Raw genomic sequence first — 21,057 nt, 5'->3', positions numbered from 1 at the left:
TGAACTCTGCCTCCATGGTAGATGTAGCAACTATAGTCTGCTTGCTGCTTTTCCAAGATATAGCCCCTCCAGCTAGAAGAAAGATATATCCTGAAGTAGACTTTCTACGATCTACACATCCAACAAAGTCTGAATCTGTATACCCAAAGACCTCCAAACTATCAGCGTGTTTGAAAGTCAAACTGTAACCCTTGGTTCCTTGCAAGTATCTCATGACCCTCTTGGCAGCTTTCCAATGCTCTAATCCTGGATTACTTTGGTACCGTCCCAGCATTCCAACCGCTAATACAATATCAGGTCTGGTGCAGACTTGAGCATACACCAGGCTTCCCACTGCAGATGCATATGGGATACTTTTCATCTGCTATTGTTCCAACTCATTTTTGGGATACTGGTCTTTACTGAATCTTTCTCCTTTAGAAATAGGTGCCACACTAGACTTACAGTCACTCATCTTGAATCTCTCTAAGACCTTTTCAATGTAGGCCCTCTAAGACAATCTTAACATTTTCTGTTGTCTGTCTCTATGAATCTCTATGCCAATGACATAAGAGGTTTCACCCAAATCCTTCATTTCAAAGCTTTGAGAGAGTAACTGCTTAGTTTCATGTAGCAAACCTAAATCATTGCTTGCAAGTAAAATATCATCTACATACAGGACTAGAAATATCACTTTACTCCCACTGACCTTAAGGTATATACATTGATCAACAAGGTTCTCAATAAATCCAAATGAGGTAATAACCTTGTGAAACTTAATATAGCATTGACGGGAGGCCTGTTTTAGTCCATATATAGATTTCTTTAACTTGCAAGCTCTCTTGCTATCATCATCAAAGCCTTCGGGTTGTTTCATATAAACCTTTTCATCAAGATCCCCATTCAGGAAGGCTGTTTTCAAATCCATCTGGTGTAACTTTAAGTCAAAATGAGCTACTAATGCCATGATTATCCTAAATGAATCCTTCTTTGATACTGGAGAGAAGGTTTCGTGATAATCAATGCCTTCCTTTTGAGTGAAACCTTTGGCCACAAGTCTAGCCTTATATCGTTCAACATTACCAGAAGCATCCCTTTTGGTTTTGTAAACCCATTTGCAGCCTATGGCTTTAGCTCCCTTTGGTAAGTCAACGAGATCCCAGACTTGGTTTTAAGCCATGGATTCCATCTCTTCCTTCATGGCATCGTACCATAGTGTGGAGTTATCCCCACTCATGGCTTGTGAAAACATACTTGGATCATCCTTAGGTCCAACATCAAAGTCAGACTCTTGGAGGTATACAACATAATCTGTAGAGATTGCTGGTCTCCTTATTCTAGAGGATTTTCTTAATTCCACTTCCTCTGTATTTTGCAATGGGAGAGTAGACTCATTCTAAACCTGTTCTGTATGAGTTGGTTGTTCTAGAACTGGTTGTGGCTCAGAAGGATCAAATTGATCTCCCTGTTCTTCATGAGCCGGTTGTTCTAGAACTGATTGTAGCTCAGGATAATCAATCTGATTTTCCCTGAATACAATCAATCTTCCTTTGTGAGGAGGAGATTTGGCCAACTCTCGTGCTTCCACTAATTCTATTCTTTGTGGATGAGCACTCCCACTAGGTTCAACATCCTCCAAAAACTTTGCATTCATAGACTCAACAATCCTAGTACTGTAAGAAGGACAGTAAAACCTGAATCCTTTTGAGTTTACCGCATAGCCAATAAAATGACCGTTGGTTGTCCTTGGGTCAAGTTTCTTCATGTTCGGATTGTAAATCCTCACTTCAGCAGGACAACCTCATATGTGTATGTGGTTTAAACTCGGTTTCCATCCTTTCCATAATTCAAAAGGCGTCTTGGGGACAGCCTTGGATGGAACCCAGTTTAATACATACACAGCAGTTTTTAAGGCTTCACTCCACAAAAACAAAGGTAATTCAAAATTACTAAGCATGCTCCTGACCATGTCCATAAGTGTTCGATTCCTTCTTTCTGCTACACCATTTTGTTGTGGTGTGCTAGGCATTGTGTATTGAGCAACAATACCTTCTTCTTGAAGCAATTGCGCAAATGGACCGATCATTTGTCCATTTTCTGTGTACCTACCGTAGTACTCTCCGCCTCTATCAGATCTCATGATCTTGATTTTCTTTTCCTTTTGTTTCTCCACTTCCACCTTATAGGTTTTGAAGGCATTTAGCGCTTAAGCCTTGTCAATTAGGAAGTAGAGATACATATATCGCGTATGGTCATCAATAAAAGATATGAAATATCTTTGACCATTGAGGCAGGGAGTAGAAAAAGGTCCACAGATATCTGTGTGTACGATTTCAAGAATCTCAGAACTCCTTCTGGCACCTTTAGTGGTCTTGTTGGTTTGCTTTCCCTTTATGCAATCCACACAAGTACCAAAATCAGTAAGGTCAAGAGTTTGTAAAACTCCATCACTTACTAATCTTTTGATTCTCTCTATGGAGATATGTCACAATCTCCTGTGCCATAGCCAAGCGGAGTTCTCATCTACAAGGCTTCTCTTTATGCCAAGATTAGTATGCAACGATAAATAACTGTTCTCAAAGTTGGCATCTAAAGAAAGTTTGAATAGACCATCAATTTTTATTCCACCACCAACAAAATTATTATTTCTAAAAATACTGAAAGTTGAGTTAATAAACCAAAAACCATATCCAAATACATCAAGTTTTGAAATAGAAATTAAATTTCTAGAAAATGATGGAATATAAAAAACATTCTCAAGGTCTAGTACATATCTAGTTTTCAAAATAAGTTTATAAGTCCCAACTGCTACGATCGGTGAGAACAATTTATTTCCCGAGTAAACACGTTGCTCACTTCTTATCGGCTTCCTTGTTTTGAGAAATCCCTGCAATGTATTCACAATGTGGATTGTAGAACCATAATCAATCCATCATGTATTGCAAGGAGCCTCAACAAAAAAAGATTCATGACATACAAAAGAGATGAGATTACCTTTCTTTTCCAGCCATTTAATGTATTTCTGGCATTCTTTCTTCATGTGCCCCTGCTTCTTGCAAAAGAAACAAGCATCTTTATTGCCTTTGAATGACACCTTGTTTCCTTTCTTGGAGTGGTGGGCAGCCTTGCATTTCTTAGTCTTTGCCTTAGCACGAGCAACCAAGTGAGCACTTTCTGGTTTCTCATGTTTCAACCTCTCTTCCTCTTGAACACACATGGTCAAGAGTTCATTAATCGACCAGTTATCCTTATGTGTGTTGTATGAAATCTTAAAGGGACCATACTGAGGAGGAAGAGAGTTGAGAACCAAATGGACCAAGAAGGATTCGGAAATCTCAACCTCAAGGGACTTTAATTGAGCTGCTATATCCCTCATTTTCATGATGTGCTCACGCACACCTTTGGAACTATCGAAGGCTTGACTTGATAGTCTCTTCATTAGAGTGCTGGCCATGGCTTTAGTTGAACTCACAAACTGTGCTTCAACGGCTTTCAAAAAATCCTTAGCCTTAGAACATTCAGGGATGGAACCCCTAATGCCTTTGGCAATGTGAGATTGCATAAACATTAAGCTGAGGCGATTGGATCGCTCCCACCTTTCATGTTTAGCCATCTCTAGTGCAGTACTAGTAGCCGTTAAAGCGGGTGGTTCATCCGTCCGGAGTGCCAGGTCTAATTCCAAACACCCTAATGTAAAGAGCAAGCTCTCTTTCCATTTAGTAAAATTATTGCCATTAAGTTTCGGAACATGAAAAGTACCGTCAAATAATCCAGCAGGTATAGCTGCAAGAACCAAGAAAAAACAAAACGACTTAAATGCTATGAAGTGACTTTAATTTAAATCAGCCAATGCTAATTTAAATAGTAAATTTCAACCTACCTGTGGGCTAAGGTTGCATCACGCATGAAATTTACTCTTTATTAATAAGACTAAAACCAAATTTAAATATTAGTAAGCAAAATCCTCCGTACCTGTGGGCCTAAGAGAAATTTTTCTTCTAATATTAAATTTGTTATCTTATTCTAATTAAGTCATAAAAATAAAAAAACCTTCCCAGTGGGGATAAGTAATTAAATTTATGAATTAATTACAACACGATGTTAATTTTTCTATATGAAGTTCATATGTATGGGCTTGAAGCAATTATTATTCAAAATTTTAGATGCTGTGGCTCTTCAAAATTATCATAATAATTGCGACTTCATTAACATCTAATAACTTTATAGATGCCCACAAATGACCCTAGGAATAAGACAAACCAACATGTAAATGAGGTAAATAACATTCTCCAAGGTGCAAGCAGATGAGCTCCCAGGAATGTGAAGGGGGTCACCCGGACACTAAACGTCTACCCATAAATCCTAGACACTAAAACTCAAACAATACTAACCCAAAGTATTTACTAAGGGTCAGATATTAAAATCCTATTTAATTATTTACTCATAATATTAATTGCTAACCCGTAATTAATTCCACTAACCCATACATTAGGGATTAAAGGAACTTACCCAAATAATACCCGGTGTTCGGAGAATCTTTGCAAGCTCCAAATAACACAAAGCCTAAAGAAAACACTATATCAAATCATATTTTGCTAGATTTAACCAAAAATCCCAAAATATGAATTTAACAATTTACCTCAAAATGATCGGTAGAAATGTAGATCCGAGTGTTAGGATTACGTTTCTGAAGACGGATCGAAGATTGGACCATTGGATCTTCTTAAATCAAAGATTTTCGTAAAAAAAAAAAAAAGAGAAATCCTCATTCTTTCCTCTTTTTATTTTTCTTCACAGGTCAAGAGGCATACTGCCTCTTTTCCCCGTCTTCTGAGATAAGGCTCTCAGGAGCCTCATCTTTCTTTTATAAGTGAAGGGCCAAATGGCAATTCATTCACTTTCACGCATGTGGGGCGCAGGTTGCCCCACATGCAATTATATATATATATATAATTCTTTTCTTTTCTTTTCTTTTCTTTTCTTTTTCTTTACTTTTCTTTGTCTGCTTCTTTTTCTTTTTTTTTTATATCATGGCCATTGGGCCCATTTTTGTGTGAAGGGCGTTAGCCCTTCACCCTCCTTCTTTCTGGTGGGGAGCAGGTCGCCCCACCATCATATATATATATATATATATATATATATATATATATATATATATATATATATATATATATATTACTTTTATTTTTTATTTCTTTTATTTTATTTTCTTTAGACTTTAATAATATTTCCTTGCATTTTATTTTCTTGGCTACCATATACAAGTCCATTAGATAAAAATAAAATATTTTATTTTATTTTACCATATCAAATACACTTATTTTATTTAAACCTAATAAATCCATTAAATATTTTCTTGGACATTACAGTTTCGACGAAGGAGGAGAACTCCGGTGAAGTAGCGCTGACAAGGGGACGACCGGACGAGGGCTTGTACGGACGTGGAAGAGAGAGAGAGAAGGGGGGGGCGTTTCGTTTCCCCTCCAACCGGTTTTGAGCCAAAAAAAAAAAAAAATACCCTTATCTGTCATCCTGTTGTGTGGTGTTGTGTTAAAAGAGTACAAGATCATTTCTCCTTATTTAATTACAACCTAACATCATTCCGCTGGTGTGAAACCTTTGAATAGTAGGAAATCTACCTGAGGAAGACAAGGAATACAACCGACCGGCCTCTAGCTCATTGGTCCCTAGGTCAAGTAGTTGGTCCAATATTGAATGGTTCCACTTTGTTTGGCCGGATATTATTTATAGTAACTAAAGAATATCGTTGGTCACGAAGAACATTCCTAAAATGGAAAGAATTAGCTTGACTATTAAGCCAGAAGGTTACGAGGAATGCTCTCAAAACGTGTAGGCCTTAAGTAGAATAAGATAATGCAGATGTCCCCCACTATTGACATTCCCACCTTCTGGCTTAATTAGCTTTACTGATACAAAATCTGTGTAAGAATTTCATAATAGGAAAGGGAATTTAGGAAACTGTATATTGCTTAACTTCAGTTATACAAAACAGTGGGGAACAATACACCAATTTATACTATGTTTACATGAATAAAATAACAGAATTACATAAATAATCTGCAGAGCTGTGTAACGGCTAGTAGCCGTTGCTCAATAGTAAAAAGAATAGCAAGCTAGGTGGTTCCTTAATCAACATTTCTAGTTCCTTTTACATCATTTCCGGTTCCTTTAACAACATTTCCTTAACACTCTGTACATATACAGGGAAGAAATGAAAGGAAACTTTATACAAATACAATAACAGAAAGCATCAGCTCTTCAATAACAAATCCATGTAACTAACTAACTAAAATACCAGCTTAACCAACTTAGAGAAGCTTGACTCGAAAGCCAGAAGGTGGGAATGTCAATAGTGGGGGACATCTGCATCATCAAATAATAGCAGCTAAAGACCACTTGAAGCTGAGGTTGGCGTTGTTCATGGCAATAATACTTTGAGGAGTACATTCTCTTGCACATCTTTTCTCTATTTCCGTATAAGAGATGTGCAAATTCACTATTAAATTTCTAGACCAGATATAGATTTTATATATTTAATGATAAATTTGTAAAAGAGAGGGACAAGAAATTGAAACCAAACACATCTCTAGTACTTTTTTGACCGTGGACAAACATTCTTGAAGTTTCATATTTAATTACTACCTAACATCATTCCACTGGTGTGAGACCGTTGAACCGAAGGAAATCTGTTTGAGGAAGACAAGGAATACAACTGACCGGCCTCTAGGATTCGGAAATCTCAACCTCAAGGGACTTTAATTGAGCTGCTATATCCCTCATTTTCATGATGTGCTCACGCACACCTTTGGAACTATCAAAGTCTTAACTTGATAGTCTCTTCATTAGAGTGCTGGCCATGGCTTTAGTTGAACTCACAAACTGTGCTTCAACGGCTTTCAAAAAATCTTTAGCCTTAGAACATTCAGGGATGGAACCCCTAATGCCTTTGGCAATGTGAGATTGCATAAACATTAAGCTGAGGCGATTGGATCGCTCCCACCTTTCATGTTTAGCCATCTCTAGTGCAGTACTAGTAGCCGTTAAAGCGGGTGGTTCATCCGTCTGGAGTGCCAGGTCTAATTCCAAACACCTTAATGTAAAGAGCAAGTTCTCTTTCCATTCAGTAAAATTACTGCCATTAAGTTTCGGAACATGAAAAGTACCGTCAAATAATCCAGCAGGTATAGCTGCAAGAACCAAGAAAAAACAAAACTACTTAAGTTCTATGAAACGACTTTAATTTAAATCAGCCAATGCTTATTTAAATAGTAAATTTCAACCTATCTGTGGGCTAAGGTTGCATCACGCATGAAATTTACTCTTTATTAATAAGACTAAAACCAAATTTAATTATTAGTAAGCAAAATCCTCCGTACATGTGGGCCTAAGAGAAATTTTTCTTCTAATATAAATTTGTTATCTTATTCTAACTAAGTCATAAAAATAAAAAAAACCTTCCCTGTGGGAATAAGTAATGAAATTTATGAATTAATTACAACACGATGTTAATTTTTCTATATGAAGTTCATATGTATGGGCTTGATGCAATTATTATTCAAAATTTTGGATGCTGTGGCACTTCAAAATTATCATAATAATGGCGACTTCTTTAACATCTAATAACTTTATAGATGCCCACAAATGACCCTAGGAATAAGACAAACCAACATGTAAATGAGGTAAATAACATTCTCCCAGGAAAGTGAGGGGGGTTACTTGGACACTAAACGTCTACCCATAAATCCTAGACACTAAAACTCAAACAATACTAACCCAAAGTATTTACTAAGTGTTAGATATTACAATCCCTATTTAATTATTTACTCATAATATTAATTGCTAACCCGTAATTAATTCCACTAACCCATACATTAGGGATTAAAGGAACTTACCCAAAAATTTACCCAAATAATACCCGGTGTTTGGAGAATCTTTGCAAGCTCCAAATAACACAAAGCCTAAAGAAAACACTATATCAAATCATATTTTGCTAGATTCAACCAAAAATCCCAAAACATGAATTTAACAATTTACCTCAAAATGATCGGTAGAAATGTAGATCCGAGTGTTAGGATTACGTTTCCGAAGACGGATCGAAGATTGGACCGTCGGATCTTCTTAAATCAAAGATTTTCGTAAAGATGAAATGAGAAATCCTCATTCTTTCCTCTTTTTATTTTTCTTCACAGGTCAAGAGGCATACTGCCTCTTTTTCCCTTTTTCTGAGATAAGGCTCTCAGGAGCCTCATCTTTCTTTTATTAGTGAAGGGCCAAATGGCCCTTCATTCACTTTCATGCATGTGGGGCGCAGGTTGCCCCACATGCAATTATATATATATATATATATATATATATATATATATATATATATATATATATATATAATTCTTTTCTTTTCTTTTCTTTTTTCTTCTTTACTTTTCTTTGTTTGCTTCTTTTTTTTTTTTAATTGTTTTATATCATGGTCATTGGGCCCTTTTTTGTGTGAAGGGCGTTAGTCCTTCACCCTCCTTCTTTCAGGTGGGGCGCAGGTCGCCCCACCATCATATATATATTACTTTTTCTTTATTTCTTTTTTTTTTATTTTCTTTAGACTTTAATAATATTTCCTTGCATTTTATTTTCTTGGCTACCATTTACAAGTCCATTAGATAAAAATAAAATATTTTATTTAAACCTAATAAATCCATTAAATATTTTCTTGGACATTACAGTTTCGACGGAGGAGGAGAACTCCGGTGAAGCAGCGCTGACAAGGGGACGACCGGACGAGGGCCTGTACGGACGTGGAAGAGAGAGAGAGAAGGGGGGGCATTTCGTTTCCTCTCCAACCGGTTTTGAGCCAAAAAAAAAAATACCTTTATACGTCAGCCTGTTGTGTGGTGTTTTGTTAAAAGAGTACAAGATCATTTCTCCTTATTTAATTACTACCTAACATCATTCCGCTGGTGTGAAACCTTTAAATAGTAGGAAATCTGCCTGAGGAAGACAAGGAATACAACCGATCGGCCTCTAGCTCTTTGGTCCCTAGGTCAAGCAGTAGGTCCAATATTGAATGGTTCCACATTGTTTGGCCGGATAATATTTATAGTAACTAAAGAATATCGTTGGTCACGAAGAACATTCCCAAAATGGAAAGAATTAGCTTGACTATTGAGCCAGAAGGTTACGAGGAATGCTCTAGGAATGCTCTCAAAACGTGTAGGCCTTAAGTAGAATAAGATAATGCAGATGTCCCCCACTATTGACATTCCCACCTTCTGGCTTAATTAGCTTTACGGATACAAAATATGTGTAAGAATTTCATAATAGGAAAGGGAATTCAGGAAACTGCATATTGCTTAACTTCAGTAATACAAAACAGTGGGGAACAATACACCAAGTTATTCTATGTTTACATAAATAAAATAACAGATTTACATAAATAATCTGCAGAGCTGTGTAACGGCTAGTAGCCGTTGCTCGATCGTAAAAAGAATTGCAAGCTAGGTGGTTCCTTAATCAACATTTCTAGTTCCTTTTACAGCATTTCTGGTTCCTTTAACAACATTTCCTTAACACTCTGTACATATACAGGGAAGAAATGAAAGGAAACTTTATACAAATACAATAACAGAAAGTATCAGCTCTTCAATAACAAATCCATGTAATTAACTAACTAAAATACCAGCTTAACCAACTTAGAGAAGCTTGACACGAAAGCCAAAAGGTGGGAATGTCAATAGTGGGGGACATCTGCATCATCAAATAATAGCAGCTAAAGACCACTTGAAGCTGAGGTTGGCGTTGTTCTTGGCAATAATACTTTAAGGAGTTCAATCTCTTGCACATCTTTTCTCTATTTCCGTATAAGAGATGTGCAAATTCACTATTAAACTTCTAGACCAGATATAGATTTTATATATTTAATGATAAATTTGTAAAAGAGAGGGACAAGAAATTGAAACCAAACCAACTCTAGTACTTTTTTGACCGTGGACAGACATTCTTGAAGTTTCATATTTAATTACTACCTAACATCATTCCACTGGTGTGAAACCTTTGAACCGAAGGAAATCTGTTTGAGGAAGACAAGGAATACAACCGACCGGCCTCTAGCTCTTTGGTCCCTAGGTCATGCAGTAGGTCCAATATTGAATGGTTCCACTTTGTTTGGTCGGATAATATTTATAGTAACTAAAGAATATTGTTGGTCACGAAGAACATTCCTAAAATGGAAAGAATTAGCTTGACTCGTAAGCCAGAGAAGGTGTGGACTGATGATGTTTTCAATTCCTTTCAGTCTCACGGCAAGGAAATTAAACCAGGTTTGTCTTTGTCACCAACAGCTGGTTTGGTCTTAATTCTTAAATTTCATTTGAATTTGAGTTACAAAATGGAGTGTCAAGGTTCATAATGCATGTACCTAAACTTTTTTGTTAGTATTTGAAAAACAATTATTAGCTTAGCTTCATGGAAATAAACTGAGTGTGGAAATTAGAAATTTGCTTTCTACGAGTGCTTTGGTCTTAAATATCCTTTGAATTTGAGTTAAGATGGTCGGTGCCAAAGTGGAAGAATGGGATAATCCCCTCAGCATGATTGGTGATCACTTGTTAATTGATTGTCATTAGCAGTAATGTCGGTTTGTACTTATTTTCAAGAACCATCCTGGAAGGTGGCGAGTTATCTAAAAGAGGAATGTTAGGCTTACACCCCTCCAACACGTTCAAGTTTATACTCCCTGACTTGGACTACCGCGTCACGCCATTAAAAAAACATCACATCTATTTGTTAAAGTGAACGCCAGCACTGCAAACTTGACAGTGACGTGACTTTTTTCTGGTGTTGTGTCGTGTTGCATGTAAAGTTGGACCAAAAATTACCAACTTTCACTTCTCCCTCCCATTTTTGCAAATGTTACTGAGATGAACCAAAATTTCGAACAAGCACGTCTCGTATGAACAAAAAAACGTCTAGAAAAATATTGGTTTTATTTGATAAAGATACGTATAGAATAGAGTAATGGGTTGTTAATTTTAAAATTAATAAAAAGTGATGATGTAATATAAAATAAAATAAAATTTATATGAAAAAGTGAAAAAATTTTGTATTGTAATAAATTTGTTTATTTGAATTGTAATAAAAAATTATTTATGTGATATAAAAAGTGAAAAAAGTGAGAATGTTTTGATGTTGATATATTTTTATTAGAAAATATGAAAAAGTGAAAAAAAAAAAAAAAAAAAAAAAAAAAAAAAAAAAAATTCATAAACAATTAAAAAACACTATTTTGTTACGTTCATATTATTGACAAACAACACCAATTTTTCGCATCTCTTCATTTTGGATGGTAATTCCACATAGGTAAATGTCTCTCTTTAGTTGTAGTCGTTCAGAGTGGAGAGAAGTTTTTAACTAAAAAATAAAAAATAAAAATAATTATTTTAATAAAATAGATAAAAATCGAAATAATCGGTTTGAGGGTAATTTTAAAAATAATTAGCTAAACTAGCAAAGTGTTTTTTGATTATCTAAAATAGATAAAAATGATGTGCTCACGCACACCTTTGGAACTATCGAAGGCTTGACTTGATAGTCTCTTCATTAGAGTGCTGGCCATGGCTTTAGTTGAACTCACAAACTGTGCTTCAACGGCTTTCAAAAAATCCTTAGCCTTAGAACATTCAGGGAGGGAACCCCTAATGCCTTTGGCATTGTGAGATTTAATAAACATTAAGCTAAGGCGATTGGATCGCTCCCACCTTTCATGTTTAGCCATCTCTAGTGCAGTACTAGTAGCCGTTAAAGCGGGTGGTTCATCCGTCCGGAGTGCCAAGTCTAATTCCAAACACCCTAATGTAAAGAGCAAGTTCTCTTTCCATTCAGTAAAATTATTGCCATTAAGTTTCGGAACATGAAAAGTACCGTCAAATAATCCAGCAGGTATAGCTGCAAGAACCAAGAAAATACAAAACTACTTAAGTGCTATGAAGTTACTTTAATTTAAATCAGCCAATGCTAATTTAAATAGTAAATTTCAACCTACCTGTGGGCTAAGGTTGCATCACGCATGAAATTTACTCTTTATTAATAAGACTAAAACCAAATTTAAATATTAGTAAGCAAAATCCTCTGTACTTGTGGGCCTAAGAGAAATTTTTCTTGTAATATTAAATTTGTTATCTTATTCTAATTAAGTCATAAAAATAAAAAAACTTCCCTGTGGGGATAAGTAATTAAATTTATGAATTAATTACAACACGATGTTAATTTTTCTATATGAAGTTCATATGTATGGGCTTAATGCAATTATTATTCAAAATTTTGGATGTTGTGGCTCTTTAAAATTATCATAATAGTTGCGACTTCATTAACATCTAATAACTTTATAGATGCCCACAAATGACCCTAGGAATAAGACAAACCAACATGTAAATGGGGTAAATAACATTCTCCAAGGTGCAAGCAGATGAGCTCCCAGGAAAGTGAGGGGGGTCACCCGGACACTAAACGTCTACCCATAAATCCTAGACACTAAAACTCAAACAATACTAACCCAAAGTATTTACTAAGGGTTAGATATTAAAATCCCTATTTAATTATTTTCTCATAATATTAATTGCTAGCCCGTAATTAATTCCACTAACCCATACATTAGGGATTAAAGGAACTTACCCAAAAATTTACCCAAATAATACCCGGTGTTTGGAGAATCTTTGCAAGCTCCAAATAACACAAAGCCTAAAGAAAACATTATATCAAATTATATTTTGCTAGATTTAATCAAAAATCGCAAAATATGAATTTAACAATTTACCTCAAAATGATCGGTAGAAATGTAGATCCGAGTGTTAGGATTACGTTTCCAAAGACGGATCGAAGATTGGACCGTTGGATCTTCTTAAATCAAAGATTTTCGTAAACAAGAAATGAGAAATCCACATTCTTTCCTCTTTTTATTTTTCTTCACAAGAGGCATACTGCCTCTTTTCCCCTTTTTATGAGATAAGGCAATCAGAAGCCTCATCTTTCTTTTTTTAGTGAAGGGCCAAATGGCCCTTCATTCACTTTCACGCATGTGGAGCGCAGGTTGCCCCACATGCAATTATATATATATATATATATATATATATATATATATATATATATATATATATATATATATATATATATATATATATATATATAATTCTTTTCTTTTCTTTTTTTTTCTTTCTTTACTTTTCTTTGTCTGCTTCTTTTTTTTTTTTTTTTTTTTATATCATGGCCATTGGGCCCATTTTTGTGTGAAGGGCGTTAGCCCTTCACCCTCCTTCTTTCAGGTGGGGCGCAGGTCACCCCACCATCATATATATATATATATATATTACTTTTATTTTTTTTTTTCTTTTATTTTTTTTTCTTGGCTACCATTTACAAGTCCATTAGATAAAAATAAAATATTTTATTTTATTTTACCACATCAAATAGACTTATTTTATTTAAACCTAATAAATCCGTTAAATATTTTCTTGGACATTACAGTTTCGACGAAGGAGGAGAACTCCGGTGAAGTAGCGCTAACAAGGGGACGACCAGACGAGGGCCTATACGGACATGGAAGAAAGAGAGAGAAGGGGGGGGGGGGGCGTTTCGTTTCCCCTCCAACTGGTTTTGAGCCAAAAAAAAAAAAAAAAAATACCTTTATACGTCAGCCTGTTGTGTGGTGGTGTTAAAAGAGTACAAGATCATTTCTCCTTATTTAATTACTACCTAACATCATTCCGCTGGTGTGAAACCTTTGAATAGTAGGAAATCTGCCTGAGGAAGACAAGGAATACAACCAACCGGCCTCTAGCTCTTTGGTCCCTAGGTCAAGCAGTAGGTCCAATATTGAATGGTTCCACTTTGTTTGGCCGGATATTATTTATAGTAACTAAAGAATATCGTTGGTCACGAAGAACATTCCTAAAATGGAAAGAATTAGCTTGACTATTAAGCCAGAAGGTTACGAGGAATGCTCTAGGAATGCTCTAAAAACGTGTAGCCCTTAAGTAAAATAAGATAATGCAGATGTCCCCCACTATTGACATTCCCACCTTCCGGCTTAATTAGCTTTACTGATACAAAATCTGTGTAAGAATTTCATAATAGGAAAGGGAATTCAGGAAACTGCATATTGCTTACCTTCAGTTATACAAAACAGTGGGGAACAATACACCAATTTATACTAAGTTTACATGAATATAATAACAGATTTACATAAATAATCTGCAGAGCTGTGTAACGGCTAGTAGCCGTTGCTTGACAGTAAAAAGAATAGCAAGCTAGGTGGTTCCTTAATCAACATTTCTGGTTCCTTTTACAGCATTTCCGGTTCCTTTAACAACATTTTCTTAACACTCTGTACATATACAGGGAAGAAATGAAAGGAAACTTTATACAAATACAATAACAGAAAGTATCAGCTCTTCAATAACAAATCCATGTAATTAACTAACTAAAATACCAGCTTAACCAACTTAGAGAAGCTTGACTCGAAAGCCAAAAGGTGGGAATGTCAATAGTGGGGGACATCTGCATCATCAAATAATAGAAGCTAAAGACCACTTGAAGCTGAGGTTGGCGTTGTTCATGGCAATAATACTTTATGGAGTTCATTCTCTTGCACATCTTTTCTCTATTTCCGTATAAGAGATGTGCAAATTCACTATTAAATTTGTAAACCAAATATAGATTTTATATATTTAATGATAAATTTGTAAAAGAGAGGGACAAGAAATTGAAACCAAACACATCTCTAGTACTTTTTTGACCGTGGACAAACATTCTTGAAGTTTCATATTTAATTACTACCTAACATCATTCCACTGGTGTTAAACCTTTGAACTGAAGGATATCTGTTTGAGGAAGACAAGGAATACAACCGACCGGCCTCTAGCTCTTTGGTCCCTAGGTCATGCAGTAGGTCCAATATTGAATGGTTCCACTTTGTTTGGTCGGATAATATTTATAGTAACTAAAGAATATTGTTGGTCACGAAGAACATTCCTAAAATGGAAAGAATTAGCTTGACTCGTAAGCCAAAGAAGGTGTGGACTGATGATGTTTTCAATTCCGTTCAGTCTCACGGCAAGGAAATTAAACCAGGTTTGTCTTTGTCACCGACAGCTGCTTTGGTCTTAATTCTTAAATATCATTTGAATTTGAGTTACAAAATGGAGTGTCAAGGTTCATAATGCATGTACCTAAACTTTTTTGATAGTATTTGAAAAACAATTATTAGCTTAGCTTCATGGAAATAAACTGAGTGTGGAAATTAGAAATTTGCTTTCTTCAAGTGCTTTGGTCTTAAATATCCTTTGAATTTGAGTTAAGATGGTCGGTGCCAAAGTGGAAGAATGGGAAAATCCCCTCAGAATGATTGGTGATCACTTGTTAATTGATTGTCATTAGCAGCAATGTCGGCTTGTACTTACTTTTCAAGAACCATCCTGGAAGGTGGCGATTTATCCAAAAGAGGAATGTTAGACTTACACCCCTCCAACACGTTCAAGTTTATACTCCCTGACTTGGACTGCCGCGTCACGCCATTAGAAAAAACATCACATCTATTTGTTAAAGTGAACGCCAGCACTGCAAACTTGACAGTGACGTGACTTTTTACTGGTGTTGTGTCGTGTTGCGTGTAAAGGTGGACCAAAAATTACCAACTTTCACTTCTCCCTCCCATTTTCGCAAATTTCAAACATGCACGTCTCGTATGAACAAAAAAACGTCTAGAAAAATATTGGTTTTATTTGATAAAGATACGTATAGAATAGAGTAATGGGTTGTTAATTTTAAAATTAATAAAAAGTTATGATGTAATATAAAAGTAAAAAAAAAAATTATATAAAAAAGTGAAAAATTTTTGTATTGTAATAAATTTGTTTATTTGAATAGTAATAAAAAATTATTTATGTGATATGAAAACTGAAAAAAGTGAGAATATTTCGATGTTGATATATTTTTATTAGAAAATATGAAAAAGTGAAAAAAAATAAAAATAAAAATTCATAAACAATAAAAAACACTATTTTGTTCCGTTCATATTGTTGACAAACAACACCAATTTTTCGCATCTCTTCATTTTGGATGGTAATTCCACATAGGCAAATGTCTCTCTTTAGGTGCAGTCGTGCAGAGTGGAGAGAAGTTTTTAACTAAAAAATAAAAAATAAAAATAATTATTTTAATAAAATAGATAAAAATCGAAATAATCGGTTATAGGGTAATTTTAAAATTAATTAGCTAAACTAGCAAAGTGTATTTTGATTATCTAAAATAGATAAAAATGATGTGCTCACGCACACCTTTGGTACTATCGAAGGCTTGACTTGATACTCTCTTCATTAGAGTGCTGGCCATGGCTTTAGTTGAACTCACAAACTGTGCTTCAACGGCTTTCAAAAAATCCTTAGCCTTAGAACATTCAGGCATGGAACCCCTAATGCCTTTGGCAATGTGAGATTGCATAAACATTAAGCTGAGGCGATTGGATCGCTCCCACCTTTCATGTTTAGCCATCTCTAGTGCAGTACTAGTAGCCGTTAAAGCGGGTGGTTCATCCGTCCGGAGTGCCAGGTCTAATTCCAAACACCGTAATGTAAAGAGCAAGTTCTCTTTCCATTAAGTAAAATTATTGCCATTAAGTTTCAGAACATGAAAAGTACCGTCAAATAATCCAGCAGGTATAGCTGCAAGAACCAAGAAAAAACAAAACTACTTAAGTGCTATGAAGTGACTTTAATTTAAATCAGCCAATGCTAATTTAAATAGTAAATTTCAACCTACCTGTTGGCTAAGGTTGCATCACGCATGAAATTTACTCTTTATTAATAAGACTAAAACCAAATTTAAATATTAGTAAGCAAAATCCTCCGTACCTGTGGGCCTAAGAGAAATTTTTCTTCTAATATTAAATTTGTTATCTTATTCTAATTAAGTCATAAAAATAAAAAACCTTCCCTATGGGGATAAGTAATTAAATTTATGAATTAATTGCAACACGATGTTAATTTTTCTATATCAAGTTCATATGTACGGGCTTGATGCAATTATTATTCAAAATTTTGGATGCTGTGGCTCTTCAAAATTATCATAATAATTGCGACTTCATTAAGATCTAATAACTTTATAGATGCCCACAAATGACCCTAGGAATAAGACAAACCAACTTGTAAATGAGGTAAATAACATTCTCCAAGGTGCAAGCAGATGAGCTCTCAGGAAAGTGAGGGGGGTCACCCGGACACTAAACGTCTACCCATAAATCCTAGACACTAAAACTCAAACAATACTAACCCAAAGTATTTACTAAGGGTTAGATATTAAAATCCCTATTTAATTATTTACTCAAAATATTAATTGTTAATCCGTAATTAATTCCACTAACCCATACATTAGGGATTAAAGGAACTTACCCAAAAATTTACCCAAATAATACCCAGTGTTTGGAGAATCTTTGCAAGCTCCAAATAACACAAAGCCTAAAGAAAACACTATATCAAATCGTATTTTGCTAGATTTAACCAAAAATCCCAAAATATGAATTTAACAATTTACCTCAAAATGATCGGTAGAAATGTAGATCCGAGTATTAGGATTACGTTTCCGTAGACGGATCGAAGATTGGACCGTTGGATCTTCTTAAATCAAATATTTTCGTAAAGAAGAATTGAGAAATCCTCATTCTTTCCGATTTTTATTTTTCTTCACAGGTCAAGAGGCATACTGCCTCTTTTCCCCTTCTTCTGAGATAAGGCTCCCAGGAGCCTCATCTTTCTTTTATTAGTGAAGGGCCAAATGGCCCTTCATTCACTTTCACGCATGTGGGGAGCAGGTTGCCCCACATGCAATTATATATATATATATATATATATATATATATATATATATATATATATAATTCTTTTTTTTTTCTTTACTTTTCTTTGTCTGCTTCTTTTTTATTGTTTGCTTTATATCATGGCCATTGGGCCCATTTTTGTGTGAAGGGCGTTAGTCCTTCACCCTCCTTCTTTCAGGTGGGGCGCAGGTCGCCCCACCATCATATATATATATATATATTACTTTTATTTTTTATTTCTTTTATTTTATTTTATTTAGACTTTAATAATATTTCCTTACATTTTATTTTCTTGGCTACCATTTACAACTCCATTAGATAAAAATAAAATATTTTATTTTATTTTACCACATCAAATAGACTTATTTTATTTAAACCTAATAAATCCATTAAATATTTTCTTGGACATTACAGTTTCGACGGAGGAGGAGAACTCCAGTGAAGCAGCGTTGACAAGGGGACGACCGGACGAGGGCCTGTGTGGAAGTCGAAGAGAGAGAGAGAATGGGGGGGGGGGGGGCGTTTCGTTTCCCCTCCAACCGGTTTTGAGCCCAAAAAAAAAAATACTTTTATACGTCAGCCAGTTGTTTGGTGTTGTGTTAAAATAGTACAAGATCATTTCTCCTTATTTAATTACTACCTAACATCATTCAGCTGGTGTGAAACCTTTGAATAGTAGGAAATCTGCCTGAGGAAGACAAGGAATACAACCGACCGGCCTCTAGCTCTTTGGTCCCTAGGTCAAGCAGTAGGTCCAATATTGAATGGTTCCACTTTGTTTGGCCGGATATTATTTATTGTAACTAAAGAATATCGTTGGTCACGAAGAACATTCCTAAAATGGAAAGAATTAGCTTGACTATTAAGCCAGAAGGTTACGAGGAATGCTCTAGGAATGCTCTCAAAACGTGTAGGCCTTAAGTAGAATAAGATAATGCAGATGTCCCCCACTATTGACATTCCCACCTTCTAGCTTAATTAGCTTTACTGATACAAAATCTGCGTAATAATTTCATAATAGGAAAGGGAATTCAGGAAACTGCATATTGCTTAACTTCAGTTATACAAAACAGTGGGGAACAATACACCAATTTATACTATGTTTACATGAATAAAATAACAGATTTACATAAATAATCTGCAGAGCTGTGTAACGGCTAGTAGCTGTTGCTCGATAGTAAAAAGAATAGCAAGCTAGGTGGTTCCTTAATCAACATTTCTGGTTCCTTTTACAGCATTTCCGGTTCCTTTAACAACATTTCCTTAACACTCTGTACATATACATGGAAGAAATGAAAGGAAACTTTATACAAATACAATAACAGAAAGTATCAGCTCTTCAATAACAAATCCATGTAATTAACTAACTAAAATACCAGCTTAACCAACTTAGAGAAGCTTGACTCGAAAGCCAGAAGGTGGGAATGTCAATAGTGGGGGACATCTGCATCATCAAATAATAGCAGCTAAAGTCCACTTGAAGCTAAGGTTGGCGTTGTTCATGACAATAATACTTTGAGGAGTTCATTCTCTTGCACATCTTTTCTCTATTTCCGTATAAGAGATGTGCAAATTCACTATTAAATTTGTGGACCAGATATAGATTTTATATATTTAATGATAAATTTGTAAAAGAGAGGGACAAGAAATTGAAACCAAACACATCTCTAGTACTTTTTTGACCGTGGACAAACATTCTTGAAGTTTCATATTTAATTACTTCCTAATATCATTCCACTAGTGTGAAACCTTTGAACGGAAGGAAATCTGTTTGAGGAAGACAAGGAATACAACTGACCGGCCTCTAGCTCTTTGGTCCCTAAGTCATGCAGTAGGTCCAATATTGAATGGTTCCACTTTGTTTGGTCGGATAAAATTTATAGTAACTAAAGAATATTGTTGGTCACGAAGAACATTCCTAAAATGGAAAGAATTAGCTTGACTCGTAAGCCAGAGAAGGTGTGGACTGATGATGTTTTCAGTTCCTTTCAGTCTCACGGCAAGGAAATTAAACCAGGTTTGTCTTTGTCACCGACAGCTGCTTTGGTCTTAATTCTTAAATATCATTTGAATTTGAGTTACAAAATGGAGTGTCAGGGTTCATAATGCATGTACCTAAACTTTTTTGTTAGTATTTGAAAAACAATTATTAGCTTAGCTTCATGGAAATAAACTGAGTGTGGAAATTAGAAAGTTGCTTTCTACGAGTGCTTTGGTCTTAAATATCCTTTGAATTTGAGTTAAGATGGTCGGTGCCAAAGTGGAAGAATGGGAAAATCCCCTCAGCATGATTGGTGATCACTTGTTAATTGATTGTCATTAGCAGCAATGTCGACTTGTACTTATTTTCAAGAACAATCCTGGAAGGTGGCGAGTTATCCAAAAGAGGAATGTTAGACTTACACCCCTCCAACACGTTCAAGTTTATACTCCCTTACTTGGACTGCCGCGTCACGCCATTAAAAAAAACATCACATCTATTTGTTAAAGTGAACACCAGCACTGCAAACTTGACAGTGACGTGACTTTTTACTGGTGTAGTGTCGTGTTGCGTGTAAAGGTGGACCAAAAATTACCAACTTTCACTTCTCCCTCCCATTTTTGCAAATTTCGAACAAGCACGTCTCGTATGAACAAAAAAATGTCTAGAAAAATATTGGTTTTATTTGATAAAGATACGTATAGAATAGAGTAATGGGTTGTTAATTTTAAAATTAATAAAAAGTGAGGATGTAATATAAAATAAAAAAAAAATTATATAAAGAAGTGAAAAAAGTGAGAATGTTTTGATGTTGATATATTTTTATTAGAAAATATGAAAAAGTGAAAAAAAATAAAAATAAAAATTCATAAACAATAAAAAACACTATTTTGTTCCGTTCATATTGTTGACAAACAACACCAATTTTTCGCATCTCTTCATTGGCAAATGTCTCTCTTTAGGTGCAGTCGTGCAGAGTGGAGAGAAGTTTTTAACTAAAAAATAAAAAATATAAATAATTATTTTAATAAAATAGATAAAAATCGAAATAATCGGTTAGAGTGTAATTTTAAAAATAATTAGCTAAACTAGCAAAGTGTATTTTGATTATCTAAAATAGATAAAAATTTACATCATCCGCTGAGCTGCTCTTAAAGAACACGACACAACACCGGTGAAAGTCATGTAACTGTCAAGTATGTAGTCCAGGCGTCCAACTTATCAA

The 21,057-nt window shown here is 35.0% G+C and overlaps 1 protein-coding gene and 2 long non-coding RNA genes across 5 annotated transcripts; all 3 read right to left on the bottom strand.

The window, feature by feature from the left end:
- Window positions 1-2,731: 2,731 nt before the first annotated feature.
- Window positions 2,732-4,790, bottom strand: LOC133863003 (uncharacterized). The gene is made up of 4 exons (XM_062298970.1): window positions 4,619-4,790; window positions 4,489-4,542; window positions 2,974-3,762; window positions 2,732-2,866 (listed from the first exon to the last, which is right to left on the bottom strand). Exons 3-4 carry the CDS (start codon window positions 3,590-3,592, stop codon window positions 2,832-2,834), a joined length of 654 nt encoding a protein of 217 aa, XP_062154954.1. The 5' UTR covers window positions 3,593-3,762; window positions 4,489-4,542; window positions 4,619-4,790; the 3' UTR covers window positions 2,732-2,831.
- Window positions 4,791-5,971: 1,181 nt separating this feature from the next.
- On the bottom strand, window positions 5,972-8,236 carry LOC133858822 (uncharacterized). The gene is made up of 3 exons (XR_009898607.1): window positions 8,035-8,236; window positions 7,893-7,958; window positions 5,972-7,187 (listed from the first exon to the last, which is right to left on the bottom strand). It is a non-coding gene; the product is annotated as an uncharacterized LOC133858822 (long non-coding RNA).
- Window positions 8,237-11,603: 3,367 nt separating this feature from the next.
- Window positions 11,604-17,778, bottom strand: LOC133858823 (uncharacterized). Of its 3 annotated transcripts, none has more exons than XR_009898609.1 (3): window positions 17,569-17,778; window positions 17,439-17,492; window positions 11,604-11,931 (listed from the first exon to the last, which is right to left on the bottom strand). It is a non-coding gene; the product is annotated as an uncharacterized LOC133858823 (long non-coding RNA). The 3 variants fall into 3 exon arrangements; XR_009898608.1 differs by lacking the exon at window positions 11,604-11,931 and adding an exon at window positions 14,404-14,538 and having other exon boundaries at window positions 17,427-17,492; XR_009898610.1 differs by lacking the exon at window positions 11,604-11,931 and adding an exon at window positions 16,217-16,700 and having other exon boundaries at window positions 17,427-17,492.
- Between the last annotated feature and the right edge of the window lie 3,279 nt (window positions 17,779-21,057).

The sequence above is a fragment of the Alnus glutinosa genome, chromosome 1, assembly GCF_958979055.1.
Source record: "Alnus glutinosa chromosome 1, dhAlnGlut1.1, whole genome shotgun sequence".
NCBI classification, from domain to species: Eukaryota; Viridiplantae; Streptophyta; class Magnoliopsida; order Fagales; family Betulaceae; genus Alnus; species Alnus glutinosa.
This window is presented reverse-complemented; position numbering and strand designations above follow the sequence as displayed.